Source organism: Zalophus californianus, chromosome 11 (genome assembly GCF_009762305.2).
Source record: "Zalophus californianus isolate mZalCal1 chromosome 11, mZalCal1.pri.v2, whole genome shotgun sequence".
NCBI classification, from domain to species: domain Eukaryota; kingdom Metazoa; phylum Chordata; class Mammalia; order Carnivora; family Otariidae; genus Zalophus; species Zalophus californianus.
Genome location: NC_045605.1, coordinates 47,979,733 through 48,007,622, shown reverse-complemented (window position 1 = coordinate 48,007,622; position 27,890 = coordinate 47,979,733). Strand labels below are relative to the sequence as shown.

Here is a 27,890-nt window from a genome sequence, read left to right as displayed (position 1 = left end):
AAAAAGGTTCTCTGCACTCAAGTTGCTGCAAACTGCTGTGTCTGGAAGAGCTGCAAAGGGACCCTTAGGGAAGATTTACAGAGTTTGGCTAAACGCTTCAAACACCATTGTTCTAGTAGGATGTTGCTGAGAAAATCTAATATCTCCTACCTTTGAATATAAGATAATGGGAATGCTACTTCATCAATACAGTTCTATTATGTATATATTGTGTGTGTGTGTGTGTGTGTGTGTGTGTGTGTGTGTGTAGGCTTTGTTGTAATCTCTGAGAACCCTGAAGGGCAAAATGTCATCCTGCCATCATGTGGAACTGTGCCAAATATTTCTGGACAGTTGTCTAACTTAACCTTAATTATTATAAGTAAGACATCAAAAAATTCAGTGAACAAAGTAGAAATTCTAACAAAGGACCACAATACTGATTAATTCATTCGATGGACAATAAGTTCTTCAGGTTAAAAAAGCATAATTTGGGTATCATTAGTAGCAATAAATACCACTTATCGAACAATTCCTATATTCTAAGCACCACTCTGGGCTCTTCTAGATAGAGTATTTTTAATTCTTATTACATTTTCCCATAACATAATTTTATCATCCTAAGTTTTACAGAGAAGACAAATGAATCTTAAAGAGATTAAGGAAGTGAGGTCACACAGAGCTAGTAAGTTCAAACTTAGGACTGTCTCTCCTTAAAGCATAAATCTTTTCCAAAGCTCTTCCCATTAATGAATGGGTGTCAGTTGACAGAGTCACAGAATATTAGTATTGGAAGAGATATGGGACTTCATTTAGGAAAGATCATTTTTTCTTAGAAACAGAGAAACTGAGGCCCAGAACGGTTCACTGACCACAAAGCCAAACCCATAGAGAGTAGCAGAGCAGGTGCCGGGATCCTGTGGCGACCGGTTCCATGCTGCCTGCTCAGCAAAGTCCTCAATGAAGCCCACAAGACTTTTTGTGACCAAGCCCTGCCCAGGTCTCCAGCCCCAGCTCTTGATGAACCTACTCTCTAGTGCCTAATGCTCTGGGCAAACAGAACTCTGAGCAGTTCCACACAGCAACAGGGATGTTATATGTGTTTCTGGTTTTGTTATTTTTACCTAGAAATATCATCTCTCTTTGCTCACTTGAGAAACACAGGCATGTTACTTTTACGTTCAATTCAATTCAGCCCAAGGATCACCACTTCTGGAAGTCTTCCCTGATTCACTTATTTTTCTCTTCCTGGCCAATCAGATATAATGAATTAAGGAATAGGTTAATAATAGTCAGCTTTTATAGCAGGCTTCTTATTCATTCATTCTACAAATATTTATTGAACCCCCTTACTACATGTTAGCACTGTGCTAAGTGCCTTATATTTATTATGTTAATCATTCCTCACTACAATCCTGAGTTAGGTACTACTTTTATGCTCATTTTATAAAACAGAAAATCTAGGCTTAAAGAGATGCAGTACCTTTTCATAAAAATAAAATTAAATAAATGTATACATTAAAAATGTAAAAATGTTCTTGCTTTCTTACTCCTCTATAGTTCCTCTGTATCCTGAATATGTATTGACTATGGACTTTGTAGGACTCTATGGAACTTGTTTCACTTCCAATTGGTGACTTATGATGATATAATTCTGTATACATACTGATACATTTACTAAATATTATATAGCACTGCAGGCCACAGGCTCCACAATGGTAGGGGTGGTATTTCTTTTGTTTACTACCTATCCACAAGCCAGAGAAAGCAGCACATGGTAAGCACTCGGGAAATGATAGGTGAATAAACAAATGAAGAATGAATGAATGAAGTTCAAATGCATAGAACTCTGGTGTTTGAATCTCAGCTGTTCTGTGCTTCCACCCCAGATCAGCCTGCACTGGGGAGAAATGCCACATACACAATGATGTACATCCTTCCCGCCCACCCCCCACCCCAAGGCCAACACTATTATCCTACATGTGCATTCTAGAACTCACTTCTGGAAACTATAATTTTCCATTTTCTTACCTATTATTATGGTCATATTAATTCTACAGATCCAAATGGAATGAAAACTTATTTGAGAAAGGACAGAAGCTGTTTTTTAGTCTTGCTGAGGAACAACATAATGACAGTGTCCTGTTAGCACACAGTACCCCAAATAACAGGAGTTTGGCAAAGAGCCTTGGGAGGAACTCAAGTCATTACCATGGCCCTCTATTATAGCAGCCGGAAATCACACTGCTGATTTCCACGTAATACAGCAAATATCTCTGAGGGCAGGATCCCAGCTCCCAGACACTTAGCAGCCCTCAGGCACGTTCTGTACCACATGTGGGGCCCAAGGCTACTCTACAGCATGCACTCTCCCCCTGTCTACTTTATCAAGAATTCTAATGTTTAGTACCATTAACCTCCATCCTTCATTTCACAATATTTCACAGGATATCTCTAGTTAATTTAAGGGGTATGGATAGTATCACAAAATTCTCAAAACAGAAGTGGCTTTCAAAGGACACATATGCATACACCTAGACACACATATGGTTTTATTTTTGTGATAGTATCTATGGGTGTATAGTGCTTACACATACTGTATATTTTAAATATTAGATATGTTCTACAGATACATATGTAAATGAATGTACATATACATGTAGTCATATATATATGAATACACATACATAAATCAGCATTTTAGAACACTTATAAGAAGTAAAGAAATGTACTTTATATGGAGAGAATAAAACATCCTTTGGAAGAACAAGATAGTACTTTCTGGGTGAGAAAAGAATAATATAGAACTTTAATTTTTATATGTATATATGTATATGCATGCCTACATGTACATGTGTATATATACACATATATCCATATGTATATATACTTATAAATACATGAAAATATGTTAATATGTGCAAGTATCTAGTTATTACAGGGATATTTAAATACATATATTAAAATCTATGCATAACACTTTCACAGGACTGAGATGGTAAAAGCATGGAAGGGTCAGGTGTCACAACACTAAAGTCCCTAAAAGATATGGTATTGTAACTCCAATATTTGGGAGTCATTGTTCTTCCTAGCCAACAATAAAGTGCCTGTGAATAAGTGAGAAAATTTATAGAAATGTGTGTGAAAAAGAATGGGAGATGGTGACTGTCTCAATTTATTACCTTTTCATATGTCACTGGATCTTTAATTATCAGTACAGAGAGTCTATTTCAATCCTCTAAAGCATTAAATGGCTATAAATTTAAGGCAAGTAGGAGGCTGACTTTGTTAAAAACCAAGGAAGGGAAGTTTCCCTTGACTGATGAAAAATGTACAAAAATTTGGGAGCATGGTTATTTTAATGTACAATTAGAGATTTTTGGTTTGAGAAATTATCATTTATGAAACGCAAGTCTTTTTGCATCTTGGATAAAAAGAATTGTGACCATAAAACAAGTTTGCTTATTCTACTCTAAAACAAGTTGGCTTATTCTACTCTGTGCAAAAACTGTAAGTTAGATGTGTGTTTGTCTTCATTGCCTATGTGAGCCTTGAGAATCTAACATAATCGACACAGAGATATACTTTAAAGACATTTAAATGCATGCATTTGTAAGAGAATATGTAGAGACTTTAAAATTGTCAAGACTGTTTTTTCAGGTTGGAATTCATGTTAACTTTAAAAAATAACCAAGTTTCCAAATATCAGCCTCCATTTCAAACTGTTTAATACTAAAATGACAATATATTCTTCATTTAAATCAGATGCTGAGATGCATGATATCAATGCATCAAAAGTCACATACGTGCAACAGTATCATTAAGATCTAGTGATATATGATATTCTTGGAAGTACTTTTTAAAAAACTAATATTAAAATCAGAATGTTCTCTCCACCTCTCAGATCATAACATTTCATTCACGATCAATAGCCACTTCTCAATTATATTAGATCACATGAAAATTAAGAAAGGATTTTTTTTCTGCAAACAGCTTTTCTCTTTTTCAATGGATATTTAAGAACTATCATTGTTCAATATTTATGAGAGTGATTACAGGTGCACTCTATTTAAATTTTACAGCATTTACAGGAAGTTGTCTTCCCTCTTATGGATGGGGGCAGGAAACAATAAGCCAATTTCATTTCTGATAAAATGCCAGTAGTTTGGGGCAAGAATAAGCTAGAAATTAAATTAAGGGAATCTGTACATCTGCTTCAGAAATACATTATAGAAGAAAGAGAGTTATAGTTTTTAATATAAATAACCTTGTTGCTTCCCTATGAATAAATAAAATGTTTCATTATTTTATTCTGAGTGTAATCATCCTCTGGTTTCCTCCCAATTATTCCTTTTGTTTGTAAAATGAATTATTTAGGAAAAACACAAATTCTTCCCTATTACTGAAAAGGTATACAGTATTATAAGAGTAAAATTAAAAGAGCATAGTTCAAATCACTACTTTAAATAGGTGAAGAAATAAATGCCCTTTTATGATTAAAGAGATGGAAAGTATCTCAGTTTATTTTTTCTCTCCCTTAAAAAAAAAAAATGAGGCTAGGCAGGACACAAAAGTTAACAATGGTTAGAAGTTAAAGTGCTGCTAAAAGCCTATGATACAGCATAGTAAAATCATCTAAGGACTAGAAAAGTTGAACTTGGGGAAAGTCACTGAAAGAAACTGAGCATAGCATCTTTGGACTCTCACGGCCACCCAGAGGTGTGAGCCCACAAACACCTGTAAAAATGACAGTTTTTTCCAGGCCCACCATCTTCCAAACAGGCGCAACCAGTCAGCAAGGAGGAACCGGCAAAGTTTTCCAAACCATGCTACCCTCACACAACTTGCTCTCAGTTTCTTCCGATATTCAAGGGAAAGTCATAAGTAAAAGGCTCACCTGTGTTGGGCTGAACCAACCATGTGGGCAGGCGCAACGCTCCCCACAAGTCCCTTTGCCCTTGGTGCCCGTCTTGTGGGGGCTTTTCCGCACACTGTCCCACAAAGTGACCAGCTTGGTCTTGTTTGAAGCTGGGCCCCCAGGTCCTGAAGAGGGCATGGTCTGAGAATTGTACCCAAGCCCCTGAGGGCTCCTCTGCCAGCCACAAGCGCAGTGGGCATCCCTGATCAGTGTGGGTGCACTCCTGCCGGCATCCATCCCATCGGACCCCCGGCTGCAGCTGTGTTGCTTGGTGAGGTATGCATTCATACTGCACTGATGCCTACTCTTTCCTTTGGTCAGCTCTGCACAGGAATGTCTCCTCCCTCACACCCCTTTCTTCCAGGCAGTTGTAAAAGTCTTTTTTTTTTTTTTTCCTTCTGTGGATCCCTCAGTATCTTTGACAGCTGCTATAAGCAGTGCATCGTGGGAGCAGCAAGAGCAGCTCCGCACAGCATTATCTGCGGGCTGGTAGCTCTTTGTCAATAGATGACTCAACTCACAGAGCAACTTGACAGTATCCCTGCTCTAGGCAGAAGCAATCAATGCTCCACACAGCTGGGCTACAAGACTGTACACTGTGTTACAAACCCTTTTTGGATGGAGCCCCACAGTAAAGAATACTGTTTGCAATTTGGCATTCTGGCGTTTCCCTCTCCTAGATGAGCCCTGTACAAAATACAGATCTCAGGAGAGAAAGCTTCTTATCAGACTAGCAGGATCCTTCTAGGCTGAAATAATATAGGATGGGCAATTTAAAATGATGGGAAAGTTAACCTGTAAAGAAATTTCCAACATTTACAGGAATCACTTATCTAGAGAGATACTTGCCAAAACACAGAACACATGAGGTAGCTAAGTAAGAGCATCAATATTAACTCTAAACAACATTAATTCATTTAGAAAAATCACTGAGATCACAGCATTATACTATAGTCCTTTAAAATTTGGAGCTTTAATTTGTTTTGGATCATGATTTTATATTATAATTCAAACACACATTTTTTAATGCAATGAATGATTATTAATTCTTTCTGATTCAAAATAAAGCAATTTTCAAAGTTCAAAACTGATGGGTTGGCTTATTTAAACATAATGTTTTTCCTTACCCCAAATTATTCTGAGGATTTCCTTTCAAATACTTTACCACAACAAATACATTCACCACAGAAAGAGTCTGCATTTTAAAGTGAAAGACACATCCAACTCTGCCATCCAGTATTTTGGTTTCCACAGACAGAATTTTTAAATTCTTTCACTGGAAAATGAGTGAAATCTATCCAATTTAAAGCAATTGCTTTCCAGAGAGGACATGATTTTAAAATTTTAGTATGATTGCAGAAGCCATACATAGTATTTTTAGCAAGGAGAAATGCTAATTACTAGAGCATATAGAATTTTTATTATGTTTGAAACTTTCCATATTTGTTGCCAAAATGCTTATCCTTATCACGTATCGCCGAGGGAACAATTTTGGTTTGATTGGGATACAAGCTGCCATCTATGCAGCACCAAACAAAAATGATAGAGTCCCAAGATATGATTTTATCCAAAGACCATCAGATCCACCTTCTCACTGCTGGGGCAGTGTAGACCTCATTTCCGACTGAGTTGGCAAGGTTCTTATTTCAAAGGCTAGGATTATAACATATTTTACATTTCAACACAAGAACTCCCAGGACAAATCATTATTATATATAAAAACTCTGAAAGTAGGAGTAGGATCTACTCTTCCTGTGCCTCTCCATAAAAAGGTCCTTTTCCAAATTCTGCACAAGGGGTTGCTATAAGTAACTTGCCTGGGAATGTAGGCATTCAAAACACCTTTGCTAAGTAATAATGACCCATATGTGTAAGTTCAAAGGGCAGGGCTGGTTTGCTATTGACCTTTTTTTTCCCCCCCAAGCACCTAGCACACTGCCTGCCCAACACATAACAGACTTATAATAAATACATATTTTTTGCATGGATGAATGAATGGTTGGGTGAATGCAAATATAGAAGGAGACAGACAGGCAGGAGCTGACTGATATGTTTTGAAAATAATATTTACTTCAGCAATGCTCCAGAAACTTTAATTATTCCTTTAAGATTAGCTGCAGGGCGCCTGGGTGGCTCAGTTGGTTAAGCGACTGCCTTCGGCTCAGGTCATGATCCTGGAGTCCCGGGATCGAGTCCCACATCAGGCTCCCTGCTCAGCGGGGAGTCTGCTTCTCCCTCTGACCCTCTTCCCTCTCGTGCTCTCTATCTCTCATTCTCTCTCTCTCAAATAAATAAATAAAATCTTAAAAAAAAAAAAAAAGATTAGCTGCAGTGTTGTTTTTTGAGGCACTAAGGGAATATGCCAAAAAAAAAATGAAGATTTGAACTGCTGGGTAGAAATAACAATGGCATTAATGGTCTTTTTTTCCTGAAAAAGAATTCAGGAGTTAAGATCAATACCTAAAAATAGTAAAATTGAGGCAAATAGATAATCACGTGATGCTCAGTGGGAAAAAGGGCAGAATATCAGCCATATCTCTTCCCTTTTCTGCTCTCTCCGCTCTCCTCTTTCTCTCTTCTCTTCCTCCCTCCCTCTCTTTCTTCCTCTCCTCCCCCCCTCATTTTTTTATGCTGGGATCAAGGGATAATGCCTGAGAGAACTTCCAGGTCAAATAAAGCCCTAGAGAACTTCGTATTTGTCTGGTGTCACCATGCTACCTGGCTATATGGTAGGACTTGATGCGATATAGCAATACTATCACCCCCAAATGAGAATGTCAGGAAGTGGTAAGTTTGACTCTCTCCAGTCTTATCTAACCATAGAGGCTTCTCGAGTTTTTCAGGCAGATATCATTGCTCAAAGGCCCATTGCCATCTTTAGGGAACACATGCCCTGTTCTCACCCATTTGCCTCTCAAGTATAAGAATCAATCTGAACAGAAGTAAGTCAGTGTGAATCCATTAAAATTTTGTAATGGTGTGTGCGGTTTGCAGCAGACAGAAAATTTCCTGGCTGGGCATTACACAAAGATATTATAAATCTTCACAGGGACCTAAATATGTTATGAATGGGTTGTCTGGAATGAGCTATCTTTTCCCATTACAAGGACAATAGAATTTTTGTTTTACTAACCTCAGTATGCCATTTCTATACAGATAAATAAACATCATACATTGCATAACTAATGTCACTTTCTTCCAAAGATCCTAAAGACCATAGCAAACTTTCATGACACGTATTACAAGACTATACTGAAATTATTCTTTCACTTTAACATATATAAAATATATCCAGCCTCCTGCCTTCCTATTTCCCCCCAATTTTTTTTTCTTTTCAGACATGACATTTGGCTTTCTAAGTCTGATGACAGACCACTTACACAGATAAATACATCCAACTAGCCCACTGTACTATCAGACAGACCTACTAATTAAAGATAATTCAATTTGGTCAACTGTAATTGGACAATTGTAATGACCATGAGATGACATGAAATTCTGGCCAAAGAGGAATTAGTGGTGTACATATCCTACTTATCACTGTGATTTAACATGGGCAGATGGTGCACATGGTAATGCCTAGATGAGATATATCTTACTGACCTCTCTTTGACCTGACACGGACTCCACAGAACAACCCCTAGTTTTAAAGCAAGGGCTTAAAACTAATATCCGGCTTGATTTGTTTAATAAAAAATAAATAGCAAAGATGAATTACTAAATAAATTGTGCCATACTAAAGCACGATGCAGACTTTGTTTCTAGAAAAAAAATTCCTTCAGGCATGCTATGCATAGGGGAAATGAAGATATTAATTATGAAAGAAGAGCTGAGTGCTTGCTAAAGAAGGACTGAGCAGCACAAGCCCCATAGCAGCTATAAGTAATGTGGGAAATAATCACAAAATAATATAAGGTAATAGTTACAATTTTTCTTGATTTGAGAGGTGTACACAGTCCATTCCTGGGGCCACAGACTGGAGATGTTATTAATGCCAACTAATATTCTTCTACATCTAATAGCCTTCAGCCTGGGCAATCTCTAGATCTGAGCACATTCACCTTTGGAAGTAAAAGAGAACTGAGAATATTTAAAGTATTTTAGGCTTTAAAATTTTTCCCAAGTCCTTAAATCAATCAAATTATAATTCTTCTAGGGCAGACACAGGCAAGAATTTAAGAGGGTGGAAAGACACATGCCAATTGCTATAGAGATTTAACCTGGACTGAGGATTTAATAAGAAGTGGGAAAAAATATAAAAATGTGCCCATGTGCATTCTTCTCACTAAATGTACTTGGACTTGGGTGGGTGTTGATGAAGAGGGGATCTGTCTGAATTAACAATGAGGTTAAATTGTAAAATAGTTTTCAGGAAATGCAGATTTATTATATTCTAACACATGCAGTAACACTATTAGAGAAAAGAACACAAGTTATGTGACATTTCTTAGAGAATCTGAAAGGAATACTAAAAAAAGGGTAATCATTTATCATGTACATATTTTAGCAACGGAATCTAAGTGATGGACTGCATTACTACAGGAATTTGTTCTCATCCTGCAAGGTTAACCTGATGTCGCTTCTGTAAAGCTTTCCATACCCCTCTGCCTATTCGGTTCACACTGCAGTGTTTGTATACTTGTCTGCGCAAATATCTTCCACGTTTGTTTATTTCTCGCACTCACCATGATGACCACCCCCATCTAAGTTAGCATCATTTCTCTGTAAAACTGGTGAAACAGCTTCTTAACTGGTCTCTGGCACCCACCCTTACTCCTATTCATTCTCACACAGTGGCAAGAGGGACTTCTAAAATGTGAAAATGATCGGGTCGCACCCTGCTTGACAGCCTTCAGTAAAATCCCATTCTCTGGGGATCTTTATCCCCATAGAGAGAACAATCTTCAGAGGGGCTTCCATGGTGCTTAATCATGTCCTCTGTGACCTGGCCTCTACCCCTTTCACCAGTCTCGCTGGTGCTCACGCCCCTGCCCTGCTCTCCAGCGGTGCGGGACTCTATTACCTGCGCTTAGTCCCACCATGTGGCCACTGCGCATGCTCTCTTCTCGTCCCCCATAGTTCCACACAATTCGTTCCTGCTTACCCTTCTGTAGCATGCATCGAGAGACAACCTCCCAAAAGCCACCCCAAGGAAACATACAGTACAACCTAAGAGTAAAAGTGGGCTTACTATGCAGCACAACCCCGAAACAAATCTCCATCCCTAAGCTTGCCATCCCTAAGCCTCTTCTATTCAGAAATTCTGGAATCCTCCCCACCTTCCAGGGCTCAACTCAAATGTCATCTTTATAAGAGGGCATTCCCAGGACACTGTCCCCCCTTTCCAGAGCAGATCACATCATCCTCTCACTGGACACTCATTTACAACACTTACAACAATTCTATTAAAAACAATAATTATGCTATTATTTTGTGCCCTTTCCCCCAAACAGAGTGTAGGTAATGCCCATTAGGGAAAGGAGAGGGCTCTCTTTTGTGCATCAGCATCCTCCAAACCAAGCAGAAAGTAAATGTTAGTATTTATTAAAGTAAATCAAACAAGAAGGAAGATAAACTTGTCTTTCAGGGGTCATACCAATGTAAGCATTTGGGTCTGGGTTCTACTTCCCCGTGTAAAATGAATAAATAAGCATTTGAACCTAAAAACAAAACAAAACAAAACAAAACCAATGTGCTTTTAGGGTCAGCATTTAAATAAAGCATTCACTGTGGCTGAGAAGCCTAAGTGTATTAACTTTTTTTTTTTTGAAGAAATTTGCTAGTGGTCTTCTAATGCTAAGAAATCGAAACAGCTTTTGTTTATTTTAGCAAGATATTCATTCATAAAAGCTGTACTTCCTGACAGCTGGGCTTTTCTCTCAAGTGTTTTCAAACTGTTCTCCGTTTCTAGATAGATAGTGCAAAAGGGGAAGGGGTTCCCCAAGTCAAAAGCCAGCCAGTGGTAAAATAGGGAGCAGATCCCAATCTACAGCCACCAAAATCAAACTGCTCTTAAAATTATATAATCCAAATGGTGGAATGATTTCACAAGATATTAAAAGTGTGTATTAGAGAGAAGAAAGTCAAGATAACACCTTCTCTTCCTCCTACCCATCAAGTTAGAAAGTTAAAAAAAAATCAAACATTATTACTCATAAACAAGCATCCTTTTTAGTTCCTTTTTTTAAAAAAATTGAGGTAAAAATACACAATATGAGATCTACCCTCTTAACATTTTTAAGTATATAGTACAGTACTGTTAACTCTAAGCACAATGCTGTACAGCACATCTCTAGAACTTTCTCATTTTTCATGATTAAAAATCTATGTTCACTGAACAGCTCCCCCAGCCACCTCCCAAGCCCCTAGCAACAACCATTCTGCTTTCTGCATCTATGAATTTCACTACTTTAGATACCTCATATGATATGCAAGCATGCCGTATTTATCCTTCTGTGACTAGCATATTTCATTGGGCGTAATGTCCTCAAGATTTACCCATGTTCTCACATATGGTAGGATCTTCTTCTTCTTTTAAGTCTGAATAATATTCCATTGTATGTATTGGGACTACATCAAAATAAAAAGTTTCTGTACAGCAAAGGAAACAATCAACAAAACTAAAAGGTGACATAATGAATGGGAGAAGATACTTGCAAATGACATATCCAATAAAGGGTTAATATCTAAAATATACAAAGAACTGTTAAAACTCAAAACACACAAACAAATAATCAAATTAAAAATGGGCAGAAGACATGAACACACATTTCTTCAAAGAAGACATCCAGATGGCCAACAGACACATGAAAAGATGTTCAACATCACTCTTCATCAGGGAAATGCAAATCAAAACTAGAATGAGGCATCACCTCACACCTGTCAGAATGGCTAAAATCAAAAACACAAGAAACAACAGGTGTTGGCAAGGATGTGGAGAAAGGGGAACCCTCTTGCACTGTTGGTAGGAATGTAAACTGGTACAGCCATACTCTAAAGCAGTATGTAGGTTCCTCAAAAAGTTGAAGACAGAAGTACCCTATGATCCAGTAATCACACTATGGGTATTTACCTTGAAAATACAAAAACCCTAAGCCAAAGAGATACATGCACCCCTATGTTTACAGTAGCATTATTTACAATAGCCAAATTATGGAAGTGGACCAGGTGTCCACTGATGGATGAATGGATAAAGAAGATGGGGTATATAACTACAAAAGAATATTATTCAGCCATAAAAAAAATGAAATCATGCCATTTGCAATGACATGGATGGAGCTAAAGAGTATAATGCTAAGCAAAATAAGTCAGTCAGAGAAAGACAAATACCAGATGATTTCACTCATATGTGGAATTTAAGAAACGAAGTAAATGAGCAAAGGAAAAAAGAGAAAAAAAGAGACAAAGCAAGAAACAGACACTTAACTATAGAGAACAAACTGATGGTTACCACAGGGGAGATGGTGGTGGGGGATGGGTGAAATAGTTGATGGGGATTAAGGAGTGCACCTGTTGTGATGAGAGCACTGAGTGATGTGTGGAATTGTTGAATTACTATATTGTAAACCTGAAACTAATATAACACTGTATGTTAAATATACTGGAATTAAAATCTTAATTAACAAAAATGCTGTCTTTCAATCTATAAACATATTTGTGTCTTTTACAATTTCTTTCAATAATGTTTTGTAGTTTTCATTGTACAAATCTTTCAATCCCTTGGTTAAGTTTATTCCTATTTTATTATGCAGCCATCAAAAGGAATGAGATCTTGCCATTTGCAACGACGTGGATGGAACTGGAGGGTGTTATGCTGAGTGAAATAAGTCAATCAGAGAAAGACATGTATCATATGACCTCACTGATATGAAGAATTCTTAATCTCAGGAAACAAACTGAGGGTTGCTGGAGTGATGTGGGGTGGGAGGGATTGGGTGGCTGGGTGATAGACATTGGGGAGGGTATGTGCTATGGTGAGCACTGTGAATTGTACAAGACTGATGAATCACGGATGTGTACTTCTGAAACAAATAATGCAATATATGTTAAGAAAAAAAAAAGAAGATAGCAGGAGGGGAAGAATGAAGGGGAGTAAGTCGGAGGGGGAGACGAACCATTAGAGACTATGGACTCTGAAAAACAAACTGAGGGTTCTAGAGGGGAGGGGGGTGGGGGGATGGGTTAGCCTGGTGATGGGTATTAAAGAGGGCACATTCTGCGTGGAGCACTGGGTGTTATGCAGAAACAATGAATCATGGAACACTACATCAAAAACTAATGATGTAATGTATGGTGATTAACATAACAATAAAAAATTATTTAAAAAAGTTTATTCCTATTTTATTCTTTTTGATGCTATTGTAACTGACATTGTTTTCTTAACTTCCTATTCAAATTGTTAGCTGTTACACTAATTTTTGTATATTGATTTTATATCTTGTAACTCTGCTGAATTATGAGGTCTAACAGTGTGTGTGTAATCTTTAGGATTTTCTATATATAAAATTGTATTATCTGTGGACAGAGACAATTTTGTTTATTTCTTATTTGTTTCTCTTGCCTTTCTGCTCTGGTTAGGATTCCCAGTACAACACTGAATAGGAATGTTGGGAATGAACATTCTTATCTTATTCCTGATCTTAGGGGAAAAGCTTTTAGCTTCCCTCCCTTGGATATGATGTTAGCAATGAGTTTTGCATAAATAGCCTTTATTATGTTGAGGTAATCTCCTTCTATTCCTAGTTTGTTGAATGTTTTTCTCATGAAAGAGTGCTGAAATTTGTCAGTGCTTTTTCTGCATCTATTGAGATAATCATGTGATTTTTATCCTTTGTTCTGTCAATGTGGCATATCACATTCAATGTGTTTTGTGTGTTCAACTACCTTTGCATCTCAGGGATAAATTCTATTTGATTATGGTGTGTGATCCTTTTAATGTGCTGTTGAACTCAGTTTGCTGGTATTTATGGACGATTTCTGCATCTACTTATCAGAGATATTGGCCTACAATTTTCTTTTCTTTGGTATCTTTTCCCGGTTTGAAATCAGAGTAATGCTGGCCTTATAAGATCAGTCTAAAGGTGTTCTATCATCTTCAAATTTTTGGAAGAATTTGAGATAGACTGGCCTTGATTTGTTTTCACATGCTTGTTAGATTTCACTCATAAAGCTATCTGGTCCTGGACTTTTTGTTGTTGTTGGGAAGTTTTAATTATTGATTCCATCTCCTTACTAGTTATAGGATCTGTTCAGATTTTTCTATTTCTTCATGATTCAGTCTTTGTGAGTCGTATGCTCCTATGAATTTATCCATTTCTTCTAGGTTATCCAGCTTGTTGGTGTATAATTGTTCACAGTAGTCCCTATACTTTTAACTTCTGTGGCATCAATTGAAACATCTCTTTTAATTTTTTTCTGAGTCATCCCTGTTTCTTTCTTAGTTAATATAACTAAAGATTTGTCAAATTTGTTTATGTTTTAAAAAACCAGTCCTTAGTTTCATTGATTTCTATTTTTTCTCAATTTTCTATTTTGTTTATTTCTGTTCTAATCTTAACATTTCCTTCTTTCTGCTAACTTTGGGTTTAGTTTGATCTTTTTCTAGTTCTATGAGGTGTAAAATTAGGTTGTTTATTTGAGTTTTTTTTTCATTTTTTTATTATGTTATGTTAATCACCATACATTACATCATTAGTTTTTGATGTAGTGTTCCATGATTCATTGTTTGCATATAACACCCAAAGCTCCATTCAGTACGTGCCCTCTTTAATACCCAACATTAGGCTAACCCATCCCCCCACCCCCCTCTCCTCTAGAACCCTCAGTTTGTTTCTCAGAGTCCATAGTCTCTCATGGTTCGTCTCCCCCTCCGATATCCCCCCCTTCATTTCTTCCTTCCTACTATCTTCTTTTTTTTTAACGTATAATGTATTATTTGTTTCAGAGGTAAGCATTTATCACTATAAACTTCCTGCTTAGAACTGCTTTTGCTTTATCCCGTAAGTTTTGTTATGTTATACCTTCATTTTAGCCTTAAGATATTTTCAAATTTCCAATTTCCTTTCTTCTTTGGTTGGTCAAGAATTCATTGCTTAATTTCCAAATTGTTGTTGATTTTCCAGTTTTCTTTCTGCCATTGAGTTCTAGTTTCATTCTGCTGTAGTTTGGAAATATACTTGGTATGATTTCAATCTCTTTAAAATTTGTTAAGACTTATTTAGTGACCTAACATGTGATCTATCTTGTAGAATGTTCTTTGTGTACTTGAGAAAAATGTGTATTCTGTTGCTATTGGATGGAATGCTTTGTTATATGTCTGATAGTTCCCTTTGGTCTATGATGCTATTCAAGTCCTCTGTTTCTTCATTAATATTCTGTCTGGATGTATCCATTATTGAAAGTGCGGTACTGAAATCCCCTACTATCACTGTGTTGCTATTTCTCCCTTCAGTTGTGTAAATGTTTGCTTCACATACTTGGGTGCTCTTATTTGGTGCATATATCTCTTCCTGATGAATTGACTCTTTTATCATTAGGTAAGGTATTTTTTTTATCTCTCTTGACAGTTTTTGACTTAGTGTATTTTGTCTAAGTAAGGCCACCCCTGCTCTTATTGGTTACCATTTGCACAGAATATCTTTTTCCATCCTTTCACTTTTGGCCTTTGTGTGGTCCTTAAATCTGAAATGAGTCTCCTTTACACAGCATACAGTTTAGCCTTTTTTAAATCCATTCAACCCCTCTATGTCTTTTGATTGTAGAGTTTAACTCATTTACTTTTAAAGTAATTATTGATAGGGAAGGACTTACTATTGCTATTTTGTTTACTGTTTTCTGTCTTGTAGCTTTTTTGCACCTCTTCTCTTGTCTTCTTTTGTGTTTCATTTGTTTTGTTTTGTTTTGTTTGTTTCGTAGTGACATGCTTTGATTCCTTTCTCATTTTCTTTTGTGTATCTTGTATAGGTATTTTCTCTGTAGTTATTTTGGGGCTTACATAAAACATCTTGTAATTAAAATAACCTGCTTTAAGCAGATAAGCTGACAACAATTTAACTTCAACTACATAAAAATACCCTACACTTTTACTTCTTCCCTACCGTCAATGATATCACAAATCATCTTTTTATATTGTGCATTCATTAACATATTTTGTAGTGTGGGTAGGCAGTGTGGGACAGTGTGGGGTCCCTAGGCCAGGCAAAGGCACATGTCATCCCCTGTGCTGAGTTTCATGAGGAAGGAAATGCATGATTGATGAAATATGTAAAAATAACATTATGGTAGTGACTTATAACTGAAGAAAAGAGAGAGGGAGGAAGGGGAGGAATAAAAAAGGAAGGAAGGGAGCAAGCAAGGAAGGAAGTTAAAAAGGGAGAACATAAAGAAAGAAAAGGAGGGAGCCAACAGTCACAAAAGGAAAGAAACCTCTCGAGAAAGATAAAACAGAGTCAAGTTGAGTAATGCTATGCACAGAATCAAACTGGAATAAACAAAAACAGACCTCCCCCTGACTGTGGGCAGTCTGGCATACACCAGTGAGTTCCCCTTGAAGCAGTCTACCTGACTTTTGGAGTTATCACACCCAGAATTTGAGAGAGAACCATGAGCAGGAATCTGTCTTTCTTTGTCTAAGTTTATACATGCTCTTATTTTTCTGATGATTTGTAATAGATATTTTCTAAATTTATCAAAAGGTTTAAAAAACCTGAGTTAAAAATAAGCCAAATTCTGACTTGTCAGAGGTAATTCATCTATGGATTGGCCTAAAGGTAGGGGTATGGATTAAGAGAAATGACAGGCCTTTTTCCAGCTGAATGATCTCCTCTCCTTGGAGACTTGACATTTTAGCAAAGTTTACCCAATTGGCTTTGCTTTGGCCTGTATATCTCAAATTCACATTTAATTAATCGTCTCTTCCTCTGTGATTCTATATTATTTTACTTTTGTGGGTTTTTTTTCATTTCATTCAATAAATATTTATTGAGTGCCTATTCTGTACCAGGAACTAGAGATAAAGTACTGAACTGTAGACAGGTTTTAGCAATTTAGCAGACAGAAAGACCCTGAATAAACAGGTGTGCTAAGTGATGAAAGGGAGACATGCAGAGACAAGATGTGGGATCTCCCCTGATATTGAACTTGTCCCATTATGGTGAGTTTTATAATTACATGTGGGCATACTTGTCTTTCTTAGTAGATTATAAGCTTCTCAAGAGCAAAGATGATCTTTTATTTCTCACACCCTCCTTGCTATTGCCTCATAATATAATTATTATTGTTCTATAAATAGTTGTTGAATTAAACTTGGAAAATATGGGGCTTGGGTTTAGGAAACATGTTCTAGTTCCAGCTCTGCCACTAACTAGCTCTCTCATCTTAGACACATTACTATAACTTGTTAAATTTTAATGATCCCATTTGTAAAATTAAGGGGTGGACTGAGGAGTCCATGAGACCATACTTGGTGTCCACCAAAAGTATAGCTGATGAGTGATGCCTTGTCAACATCTTCGGGTTTAATCACAATACCTCCAAATTGAATGTAGAAATGCAGATTTAATATATTAATTATTATTATAAGCATGTAGGTTTATTATAATTTTTAACACATAGAAAGGTAGTTAGAATATGGCATGGAGATTTTTTCTGGCTTATTTTCTCAATTATACCTTCTTTCAATAAGAGTCTGTCAAATAGTGAGTGGTTAGAAGCATGGCCTCTAAAGGTGGACTGTTATATCCATCCCACTTCCACAATCTATTCAAAGGCTGGGACAAGCACCTTCTTCCTTTCCCTAAGAATTCTTTCCTGTGCCCATCTAGGAGCTGAGCACATTTCATTGCTGCAAAATACTTGAAGTCTGATGGAATTTCTCCCTCATTTGGAACATTTTTTCCTACGTTTTCTCATAATGTGACAAAGCTTTGTACGGCATTTATGCACCCTTTCTTCTCCCATTCATAATAGATGAGGCGTGAGCTCTAGAGCCAGACTTCTGCGTACATATCTCAACTCTACCATTACTAGTTTTGGATTTGAGCAAGTTCCTTAACCTCTCTGTGTCTTTGTTTCTCATATATAAAATAAGGTTGGTAGTAGTTCCTACCTCATAGGATTGATGTGAGAATAACATGAGTTAATTTCTATAAAGTACATAGTACAGTGCCTGGCACATAATGCACAATAAGCTTTATCTATCATCTTCCTCCTCCTCCTCCTCCCCACTCAAATTAGAAGTTCCAGAGACTGACATTTAAAAATTCTGCAGTGCCTATATACAGACACTCAATAAAGGTCAATTGATTTTACTTAAATGTCAGGATTCCATATTGGGCCTAAACTTTTCTACTCCTATTTTTGGGGACAGCATTTTGCCCCTGGGCCAGGTGCTGAATAACATCACCACTAACAACAACATATCAACCATTTATTGAGTATGTACAATGGGTACATAGGTATTTCATTTGATCCTAATGACCCTCCATGTTAAACATTGAGATGACAATTTAAGATAGAGAAACTGACTTAGAAAAGTTCTATAATTTTCCCATGGTCATAGTGTTAGTAAGGAGCAGAACCAGGAATAAAATCAAGATTTGTACAACACTGTAGCCTGTGCATGAAAACCTATGCAAAATCACACCTCCTTTTTGTGTTGGAGTTTGGGTTTTGAAAAAAATATCCTTGATTTATCTTAATCCTCAAGACAGCCTCATATGGTATCCAGGCCAGGGGAAAAAAATACCGAAGTTCATTGCTGTGAAATAATGTGTCTAGGTCAAACAGCTGATAAGAAGTGTTGTCAGAACCAGAATTCAAAGCTCAGTGTTCAGTGCAAAATCTCTCCACTATCCCATCTCGTTTTCACATACAACATATTTCCATTTTAGGGATGAACACAAGACATCTTGCCACTCCCTTTACATTCAAAATACGGGCAAAAGATGAGGAACATCTAGTAAACCTAGAATTTAAGGTTTTGAGTTTAGCGTTAGCATGAAATTTGCATTTGCCTTCTATGTTCCTATTTATGATCCTTAGGAAAGAATTAATCAGGATTTTGAGAACGCTGAAGAAAATGGTTTCTTAAACTTGAATGGCTGAACTGAAAATAAAGTTTTTGTTTTAATTCTATTTTCTCATATAAGTCCAGGAGCATCTGCAGTTTCTTGCAGCCATGAGAAAGAGGTTTGAGTTTACACAAGGCCCCTTTCTTCTGACTGTAGAACAGTCCTAATCATAGCAGCTGCAACTACCATTTATTGATCATATGCTATAAGTGTGCCAAGAAATATACAGAATCAGAGCTAATTCTTTCAACATCCCTGAAAAGTAAATGTTATTATTCCCATTTCTAGATGAAAAAAATAGGGGTGTCTGGGTGGCTCAGTCAGTTAAGCATCTAGATGAAAAAGTTGAGGTTCAGAAAAGTTAAGTAATTCCTTGATGTCTCACAATTATCAAATGCTAAAGTCATGATTCAAACTCAGATAAGTCTGATTCCAAATCCTGATGCTTTCTACTCTGCCATGTTGCTTTGCTTAAGAAACAAAACAAAACAAAAAATGAACAAATGTGATATGAGTCTTTCACCTTCCACTGGCTGATGTAAATACTTCAAATGTTAAACTCTGAGTCAAGTTGAGGGAAGGGAGCTTTGGGAAAACAACTCAAACTCTAAGTATATAAAATCCATGTTGGTAAGAAGTCCAAGTAGAAATGAGTTATCTGCTACTTTGGGGTCAAGTTCTTTGCCACCTGACAGTGAATATTCATCTAAACCTGCTGGGCTAAATGAAATGTGGTATTGTACACCCAAGTACAAAAGAGCCCACTGTGAAACTTCAAGCAAATTGTTATTCTAGGTTTTACTCATAAGCTAACAAAGCAAGCATGATATACAAATTATCTGTGCCTTGGGTTCTGCAGAACTGATGTTGGGCTTAAGACACCCCACTTGGAGCCCAGGAACTGAAACTAAAAATACATTTGGGAGAATTCACCTGGTGCAAATTTATTACTATGCCATTAACAATAAAATATTATCTTTTCTGCAGAAAGGTCTTTTATTTCACCCTTGGAATATGTTCTTTTGGTGTAATTTGTGCAGCAAGAATTGTACATCACTTTACATGTAGTTTTCTTAATAATCATCTCCTAGTAAAGAAAAGTATAAAATCAATTATCTGATAGTTCTCCTTCCTTATTTTTATAATTCCCCATTAAAGGCAACAAAATTGCTTGCCCTCTTTTAAGCAGGTAACGTGTAGCCTGTCTGGAGGGCAATGGGAGAACTTACCGCCTGTCTGCAATCAACCTGCTAGGTGGTCTTTTTCAATTAGGCAAGCAGCATATCAGAAACAGCACCTCATTTCATCTGGAACAAATTAGTAGTTGACCTAAGGAGGACCTTGATATGAATGTTCATATCCTTCTTCACATACGGTTACTAGGGCATGGTGGGCAGGCTCCCTTTCAGCTTCAGAAAGTACCAGACCACTCAGGATGGAAAATGAATTGATGGCAGTAAAACAAATCTTTCCAGGAGAGAGCACCCAACAGGAAGTCCCTATTACAAAGCTGTAGTGTAGGCTTTTGATAAGACCCAGTAGTGCCCACGTGAATGGCTAAGTAGGAGTTTTGCACTTGTGAACACCACTTAAATGTACCATTTGCATTCCTGCACACTTTTCAGACATTTCCACAACTTTCCCTATCCACTATCTTTTGGGTGTTCACATGAAAAGCCCCTGTTACTTTATAAAGAATATTACAAGGATAAATGGGAAAGACTGATACTCCTCTGACACCTTGTTCAAGGAAAGGTCTTTTAAAAATTGCCCAAAGTGTTTCTAAGATTAAATTGTGCTGTTAAGCATCTGCATTCCAAACGGTTTCCCAACAAGTGAAAACACAATTGCTTTTGCTTTAAATTAGGCTCTATCTAAAGTATGCTCTCTTATGATCGAGGGCCTTGTCAACCATTGGGTTTGGTCCGTGACTGACTTGGCATTCAGACAACAGTTTCTTCTTTGTGACATTGCTGATCTCTGCTATATCCTTCTACTGGACCAGAAAGGAGTTGGCCCCTTTTCAAAGGTAATCTAACACAATCACTTCTGGTTCTTAACAACTTTGGCAGTACAATTAGGTAACAGGAAAGTAGAAGGCTAATTACACTTTTTTCTTAAAGCTGAGATCTTTAAGTGAGAATGAAGAAACCCACATAAGAGCAGCATTCACAAAACAGATCTGCTTCTAAACAAAAAATGATCATAATAACGATACCACTATTATCTTAACACTAAAACCCATAATGCTTAGCTTTACATTTCAATTCTCTGAAAGTCAGTTCTACAAGCCTGTTTAAGTTTCTAATCCACATAATACCACACATACTGGGAATCTGAGCATATGAGATCTTAAGTAAATCATTTAAAGCTTAAAAATGTCTGAGAATGTTACTGGCACAAATATGGTGACACTTTTAAAAAGAATGGTGGGCTCAGAGAAACAGACCTGAGTTGTGTATGTGAGTATGCATGGGGTAGGAGTAGGGGTGGGGACGAAGGACGAGGTGATGGCAAGAGGTATTTGCTACCAAACTCCAGGATCTGCCTACAGATGGGATACTTCCACATGCCCTTCCAGCTGGCATGTCCCCACAACACTGGAATATTAAGCAATTCCCCAGAGCAGAAGACTCTGGGACCTTCACTAAATCAATACTTAAATTGAAAATTACCTTCACAGCCTCCTTAAGATTATGCCAATCTTATATTTCAGTTTCCTGGAATCTCACAGTCAGGATGGAGGAAAGCTTTTGTTGTTGAAATCCTGAAATCTTCAGCTTTTACACAAACAACACTCATATTTTTCCAGAGACAAATTCTAGAACTTCTGAGTTCTGATCTACATTAGCGACCACACAAGAATGGACATCTGAAGGGATACTCTGATGCATTCTGCTAGTTCTTCCACATGACTTAATTGCTATTCTTACCCCCTTGCAGATACAGGGTGTTAATTTACCAGAAAGAAGTGGCACATGGCATAGTTTTCTTGGTTTCCATTAGCGTTCAAGCATAGTGTTTCCTGCTGACATTTTCAGTTCTCAAATGCAGCAAACCATTAAAATAGTTGAAATCTATTTGTCCACAACATTAAGAACCAAATAGAAGAAACAGTTAGGGGTGGAGAATTTTATTCATTCGTTCAATAAATATTAACTGCATGCCTACTATAATCCAACACTGTGCCTGGATATTCAGTCCACAGCAGTGTATAAGAAAGACCTCGAATAAATAAGTGGAGACATATGGTTTAATTACAACCTTGATAATAGTGATAAAGGAAATGTTTAGGGGCTATCAGAATATGTAAGACAGGCTTTAGGGACATTTTCTCCGAGTAAATGACATTTCAACCGAGAAAGCTGATGTATATTAAAGTCAAATCCATTCTACTCTTGATCAACTTGGCAAATAAAACCAGAGTGTGTTAAATTAATTTACAACGTGAAATGTATACAGCTCCACATGAAAAAAATGTATTCCAAAACACAAATAGCTAAAATTTACAGCCTCAAATGTATGTTTCCTTATTACTTAAAAGTGATGCAAGCCGGAACCAACTCACAGTTTTATATTTTAAGTACTTTATTACAAAAAAATAAGAATAAAGCAAAAAGCAAGCAAGAAAGAGAGAAAAAAAGAAGGAAAGAAAAAGAGAAGGAAAGAAGAGAGGGAGGAAAAGGTGGACAATAGTTTCGTATGGCTTCAAAAATAACAGAAAAAAGTTTCTATCATTTTTGGCCACTGCACTGGCAGCAACAATGTAGTGCTTGGATACACTAAAAACAAAACAAAACAAAAAACCAAAATACACAAAAAACAAAACCAAAAATCCCACAAAAATAGAAAAAATAAAAAAACAGATCTCTCTTGTTTTGATAATAAGGATATGCGCCAGCCTGGAACTTCCGAAATATTTTGCTGAATAAAAGCATGCCACTATTGACACATCTCTGGGGAATTCTGGACCAAACATCTGAGCTGAGATGAGCCTTCTAAAGTGGTATAGATATACTGAAGACGTAGATTTTCCAAGTGTTTCAAACCCTTTCAACCTGGACTTTGTATATTATTTCTAATTCCCTCCCGCTATTGCTAATAATGACCTTTGACTCACAGAGTACGTAAAAGTTCCAGAGGAGGGAGGAATGGATTTGAAGCTCAGCTCCATCACAGATCAGCTGTGGGACCTCAGAAAAATCACTTATCCTCTCTCAGCCTCAGTCATCCCATCAGGGATATGAAGCTGATGCTTACCTCTTATGATTGTTGTGAGGAGTGCATGAGGTAATGCTTCACTTAGCATCATGCCCTTCCAGTACATTGCAAGGGCTCAAAATTTAGGGTTCCTTGTGGGAAAAGTGATTGATGATGGTGATAATAATGATGATGACGATGATGAAGGAGATGATGACAACTATGAAAAAGCCTACTGCAGTGGCAAGGCTGGATTAAGACATTTAATAACCCCAAGACCTGAAAATATTACTAGCCTTACCAATGTAATTAAAAATATGTTTTACTCTTTTAATTAATGTGACTCATATATATGCTGCAATTGACATAGCTTCTTTCTAGATCTTTCTAATTTTAGGTTTGTTTACCAAAGGGCCTGTGTTCAATCTTTGGTGCCCATATTTTGTTAGTTCTCTAAGCACACCCTTCGTTTGCCTATCTGATAATTCAACACTGCACAACACAATGAATGGGGAGATGTTAGAAAATAAAATCAAAGAAGGTGATTTCTCTGATTAAATGTGACAGCAACTGGAGAACAGTTGTTACAGCCTCCTGATGAATAACTGTTTGACTTTTGAGTTCCATCCTCTCTGTTCCCCAGTCTTTTACCATAAATCCAGTCTTTTGTGCCTGATTGCTTTCAGTTTCTCCTCGTCATTTTCAAGCCTCACTTAACACCATGCCTGCTTGTCAGGCCACAGAACAGTGCCTACCCAGGAAGTGACCAGGACTCTTAAAGTCTGCTTCCTTACTTCCACTGACAGTTTGGCCTCACAGATTCCTCTTACCAAAACGACTGAGCCCCATGATAGTCACACAGATCGATTTCCTCTCCTAGCTCCCGATTTTTGACCCATTTTATTGGTTCTCCTCAGCTCCCTCCCTCTGGTGGATCATCATCTCTAGTGCTAAGTACCGAGTCAGCAACCACATTAAATGACCAGCATGGTTCAACCGGAGCCAAGTCTGGGAAGACAGCCAGTCTTCCCACCCTGAAGCAAGCCTATGGCTATGCAGCTCTTCTGGGCTGGATAAATGCAGAAAATGGATGACTGAAGCAAGAGGGAAGGAAGAGAATATAAGCTTGATGCATTTGCTGAGTGGAGGTGTAACTGAGATTCCTTGAACTGAATAGTCTTCCTCACACCTCTCAATTTCCAAATGCAATCCAAAGGAAAACACACATATGCCCCCTCAACATATATATACTGTATATATATATTTTTTTAATTTTTTGTGATCTTGATTTAAAAAATCCATTTGTGAGGTTTCAATATAATTAACATGATCGAATTCGAACATACTTTATAAGGATAGTTTTCTTTCACCTTTGTTCTAGCATTTTCATATATGCACATTTTATGTGAATATGTGTAACTGTATTAAACTCTATAAGCTTTAGTTTTCTTACATATAAAATTGGGCTTTATAGTAGTATCTACCTCATAGAAATGTTCTGAGACAATACATATGAGACACCGATTAGCACAACTAATAAAGGGGGAACAGGGGAACCAAACCCATTTAGTCTGATCTCAGAGCAGAGCCCATGGCTAGTTCACTGTAGTGAGTACTCAATAAAAGTTGGCTATCATTACTACCATTATTATAACTATCACATTCATGGTGGAAATTTAGAAAATTCAAATGGGTAATGAGAAGAGTTACTCACAATCTCCTTGTTAGGTATATTTTGTTATATTTTGGTACTGTCTTCCCAGACATTTTTCTATATAATTTTTTCCTCCAAAAATAATATGTTTACTGTTTTAATCTTATTTTTAAGGATTTATTTATTTATTTGAGAGAGTGCATGCACATAAGCGTGCACAAGTAAGGAAAGGGGGAGGAAAAGAATCCCCAAGCAGAAGCCCTTGCTGAGCATGGAGCCCAACATGTGGCTCAATCCCATGACCCATGAGATCATGACCTGAGCCAAAACCAAGAGCTGGACGCTCAACTGATTGAGCCACCCAGGTGCCCCTAATGTGTTTTTTTTATGTTTAACATATTGTTGATACTTCTTTTCATGTCAATAAATATTCTCAGATTTTATAGACTAAGAGAAAAAATTTGTATAAGTGATTGGACATTTTAGTACCTCTGACCAGGTCTCCTATCTTTGATAATAGTCTTAAAAATCCATATTTCTGGTATTTTATTAGCCTTGCTAATAGCCCCTGAGGCTTACAGGGAAGTTCCCCAGTTTACCAGACTCACAGAACAATTTACTTGACAGAAGACCCAGAGGACATAAAGACTCAGAAATAGAAGATGTTGTCTCTCCATCACACACATAACACTTCATAAAATATCATTACAGCACAGTGACCACGGGTTTCACTAAAAGCTGGCAACTTAACTCTCATCTGGTATAAACCCATATGGGAGTTCCTCATAGGTGGAAGACAAGTAATTCAAGCGGGAAGGGAAATAAACTTTATCAGGACACTTGGAAATACTAAAATATGAAGGAAAAGGACAACTCACTGGATGCCTAGGTCTACTGAAGTACCACAACACTATGCAGGTATTTTGGTACCAAGATGTAAATAAGAGGTGTGCTTATTCATTTATTCATTCATGAATCATTTTTTAAAAACACAGTTTGAGTCAGATATCAAATTTGTACATGTCCAAGCCCCCCACCCACATGAATCTTTACCATCATCTTAGGGCAATTGTCCTTGGTGCACACACACACGTATACGTGTGTGTGTGTGTGTGAGAGAGAGAAAATAAGCTATCACAGTCCATATAATAGTAGTAATCATTTTATTAGTTATTAATGTGGATTTTCTAACCAGGATCATTCATTACAAACATGTACTATTGTAATGGATTACATAACAGCGCTGTCTACACAGGCTATAGTGCTTATTTCCTTTCACATTATCCAAAAGTTGCTGTGGCATCTTGAGCACACATGTCCACATATTACAGAGGGTTGTAGTATTTCTTTTCCTTTCTTTATCACAGCACTGTTTCAGTAGCCACTTATTTCCCCAGCTTTCTCTCCCTACTTCAATCAATCTTAGGGGAGGGAGGGTTATAAGCTGATCAATTATATGACAAAACTTGTTGCAACTGTGTTAAAATCAAGAGTAATAGCATGGAAGAAACCTACATTTATGGAGCATTAATGTGCCAGCCACTGTAAGACCATCATTTCATTAAATCTTCAACAAATTTTTTGAAGTGGACCTTGTCCATTGTTTCCATTTTACAATCCTAGCTGAGACCTAGAAAAGCTAATTGCCATTTTTTATCCTCTATAAGGACACAGTGGACATTCAGTAAGTGGTTGCCGATATCTGTTCCTTTATTTGTCTTTTTATTTTTAAGGAAATTCTGGGGCAAATAATTTTAACAAAATGATCTCTCCTGCTTTCAGCTGACTTACATGTTTTATACCATCATCTCTCTCACCCCCATATGATGCAATGATATAAAATTTTTCCAATTTAAGTATGAGTCTGGACTCCAGTCCTTTGCTCAATCTCTCCATCAAGATCACCCATTAGGAAGCAGAGCTGAACTCTGGACCCTGGAGTTCCAGCATCTCCCCAAGGAAGAAGCCCTCATTAAAACAATCGCCTATAGAGAAGAGTTTTATTTTTATGCATTTGGCATTGTTGGTACATGTGCTTCTTAGAGCTGAAGATGACAAGCAAAATTTGACCAACATGTGAGTAGTTTGCTTTTGCTCTCCAGAGAATGAAGTATAGAAAAATAGTCCTGGGGAATTTAATTTCTTCAGTAATAGTAAATCTCCCGACCATACAGTCATCTAAAAGCCACACTGGTTACTTAGAAATTAGGTTTGTTTGTGCATGGGGACAAGTATGTTTATTGAGCTGCTTGAACCCAATTACAGAAAGCCTCCCAGTAAGCACAGCCAGAAATATGGTCACATGGAAAAGGAAAGAAAATAATGACTTATCTCTTAGGAAAATCTGGTTTATTTCCTAATTGATAGTTTAAAAAAAAGAAGGCAATATTGAAGAATACAGGCACACAAGTAGAACTTCTCAGCCAACAATCCAAAATTGTTTTTTTTTTAAGATTTTATTTACTTATTTGCTAGAGAGAGATAGAGAGAACACGAACTGGAGGGGAAGGACAGAGGGAGAGGGAGAAGCAGACTCCCCGCAGAGCAGGGAGCCTGACAAAGGGCTGGATCCCAGGACCCCAGGATCATGACCTGAGCCAAAGGCAGACACTTAACTGACTGAGCCACCCAGGCACCCTCCAAAATTGCTTTTAACACAAAATCTCACCAGTTGCCTTAATCTCCCAGAATTCCACAATTCTATCCACACTACCTCAGACAGAAACAGGCCTCTACTGGACAGATACATAAAGCCTAGGTCTTCATGCACTGTTTTATTTATACTAAATTCAAAGATCCTCTAAGAAAATAAGTGAACTAGAGAAATGTTAGTGGCTTCACGACATCTCAGCAACATTTATTGTTGTTGTTAATTGTGACTACTCAGACAGGAATGTAAGTGGTAGGAAGCAGAGAATTAAGTAAATAAATACTATGTAAAGAGTACTATAAATCACATCATGTATTAGCAAACATACAATGCATCTCCAGAAGAGTAGACAGTATGGTCCATTTTACCAACAAGGACACAAGATCAAAGAAATTAAATAATATTACAAGGACATTCAGC

General features: G+C 37.2%; 1 protein-coding gene across 22 annotated transcripts in view; it reads right to left on the bottom strand.

Moving 5' to 3' along the window:
• DLG2 (discs large MAGUK scaffold protein 2) overlaps positions 1-27,890 on the bottom strand; it is a 2,208,086-nt gene that overhangs the window by 793,578 nt on the left and 1,386,618 nt on the right. For 4 of the 22 annotated variants that reach the window (XM_027578638.2, XM_035722714.1, XM_035722716.1 and 1 more), the window contains exon 1: positions 4,877-5,383. The exons of the other annotated variants lie outside the window; for them this stretch is intronic. In XM_027578638.2, coding sequence (XP_027434439.1) covers positions 4,877-5,185 — 309 coding nt within the window. In that variant the 5' untranslated portion in view covers positions 5,186-5,383. Of the gene's footprint in view, positions 1-4,876; positions 5,384-27,890 lie in introns of those variants that run through there. 22 annotated transcript variants of the gene reach the window in all.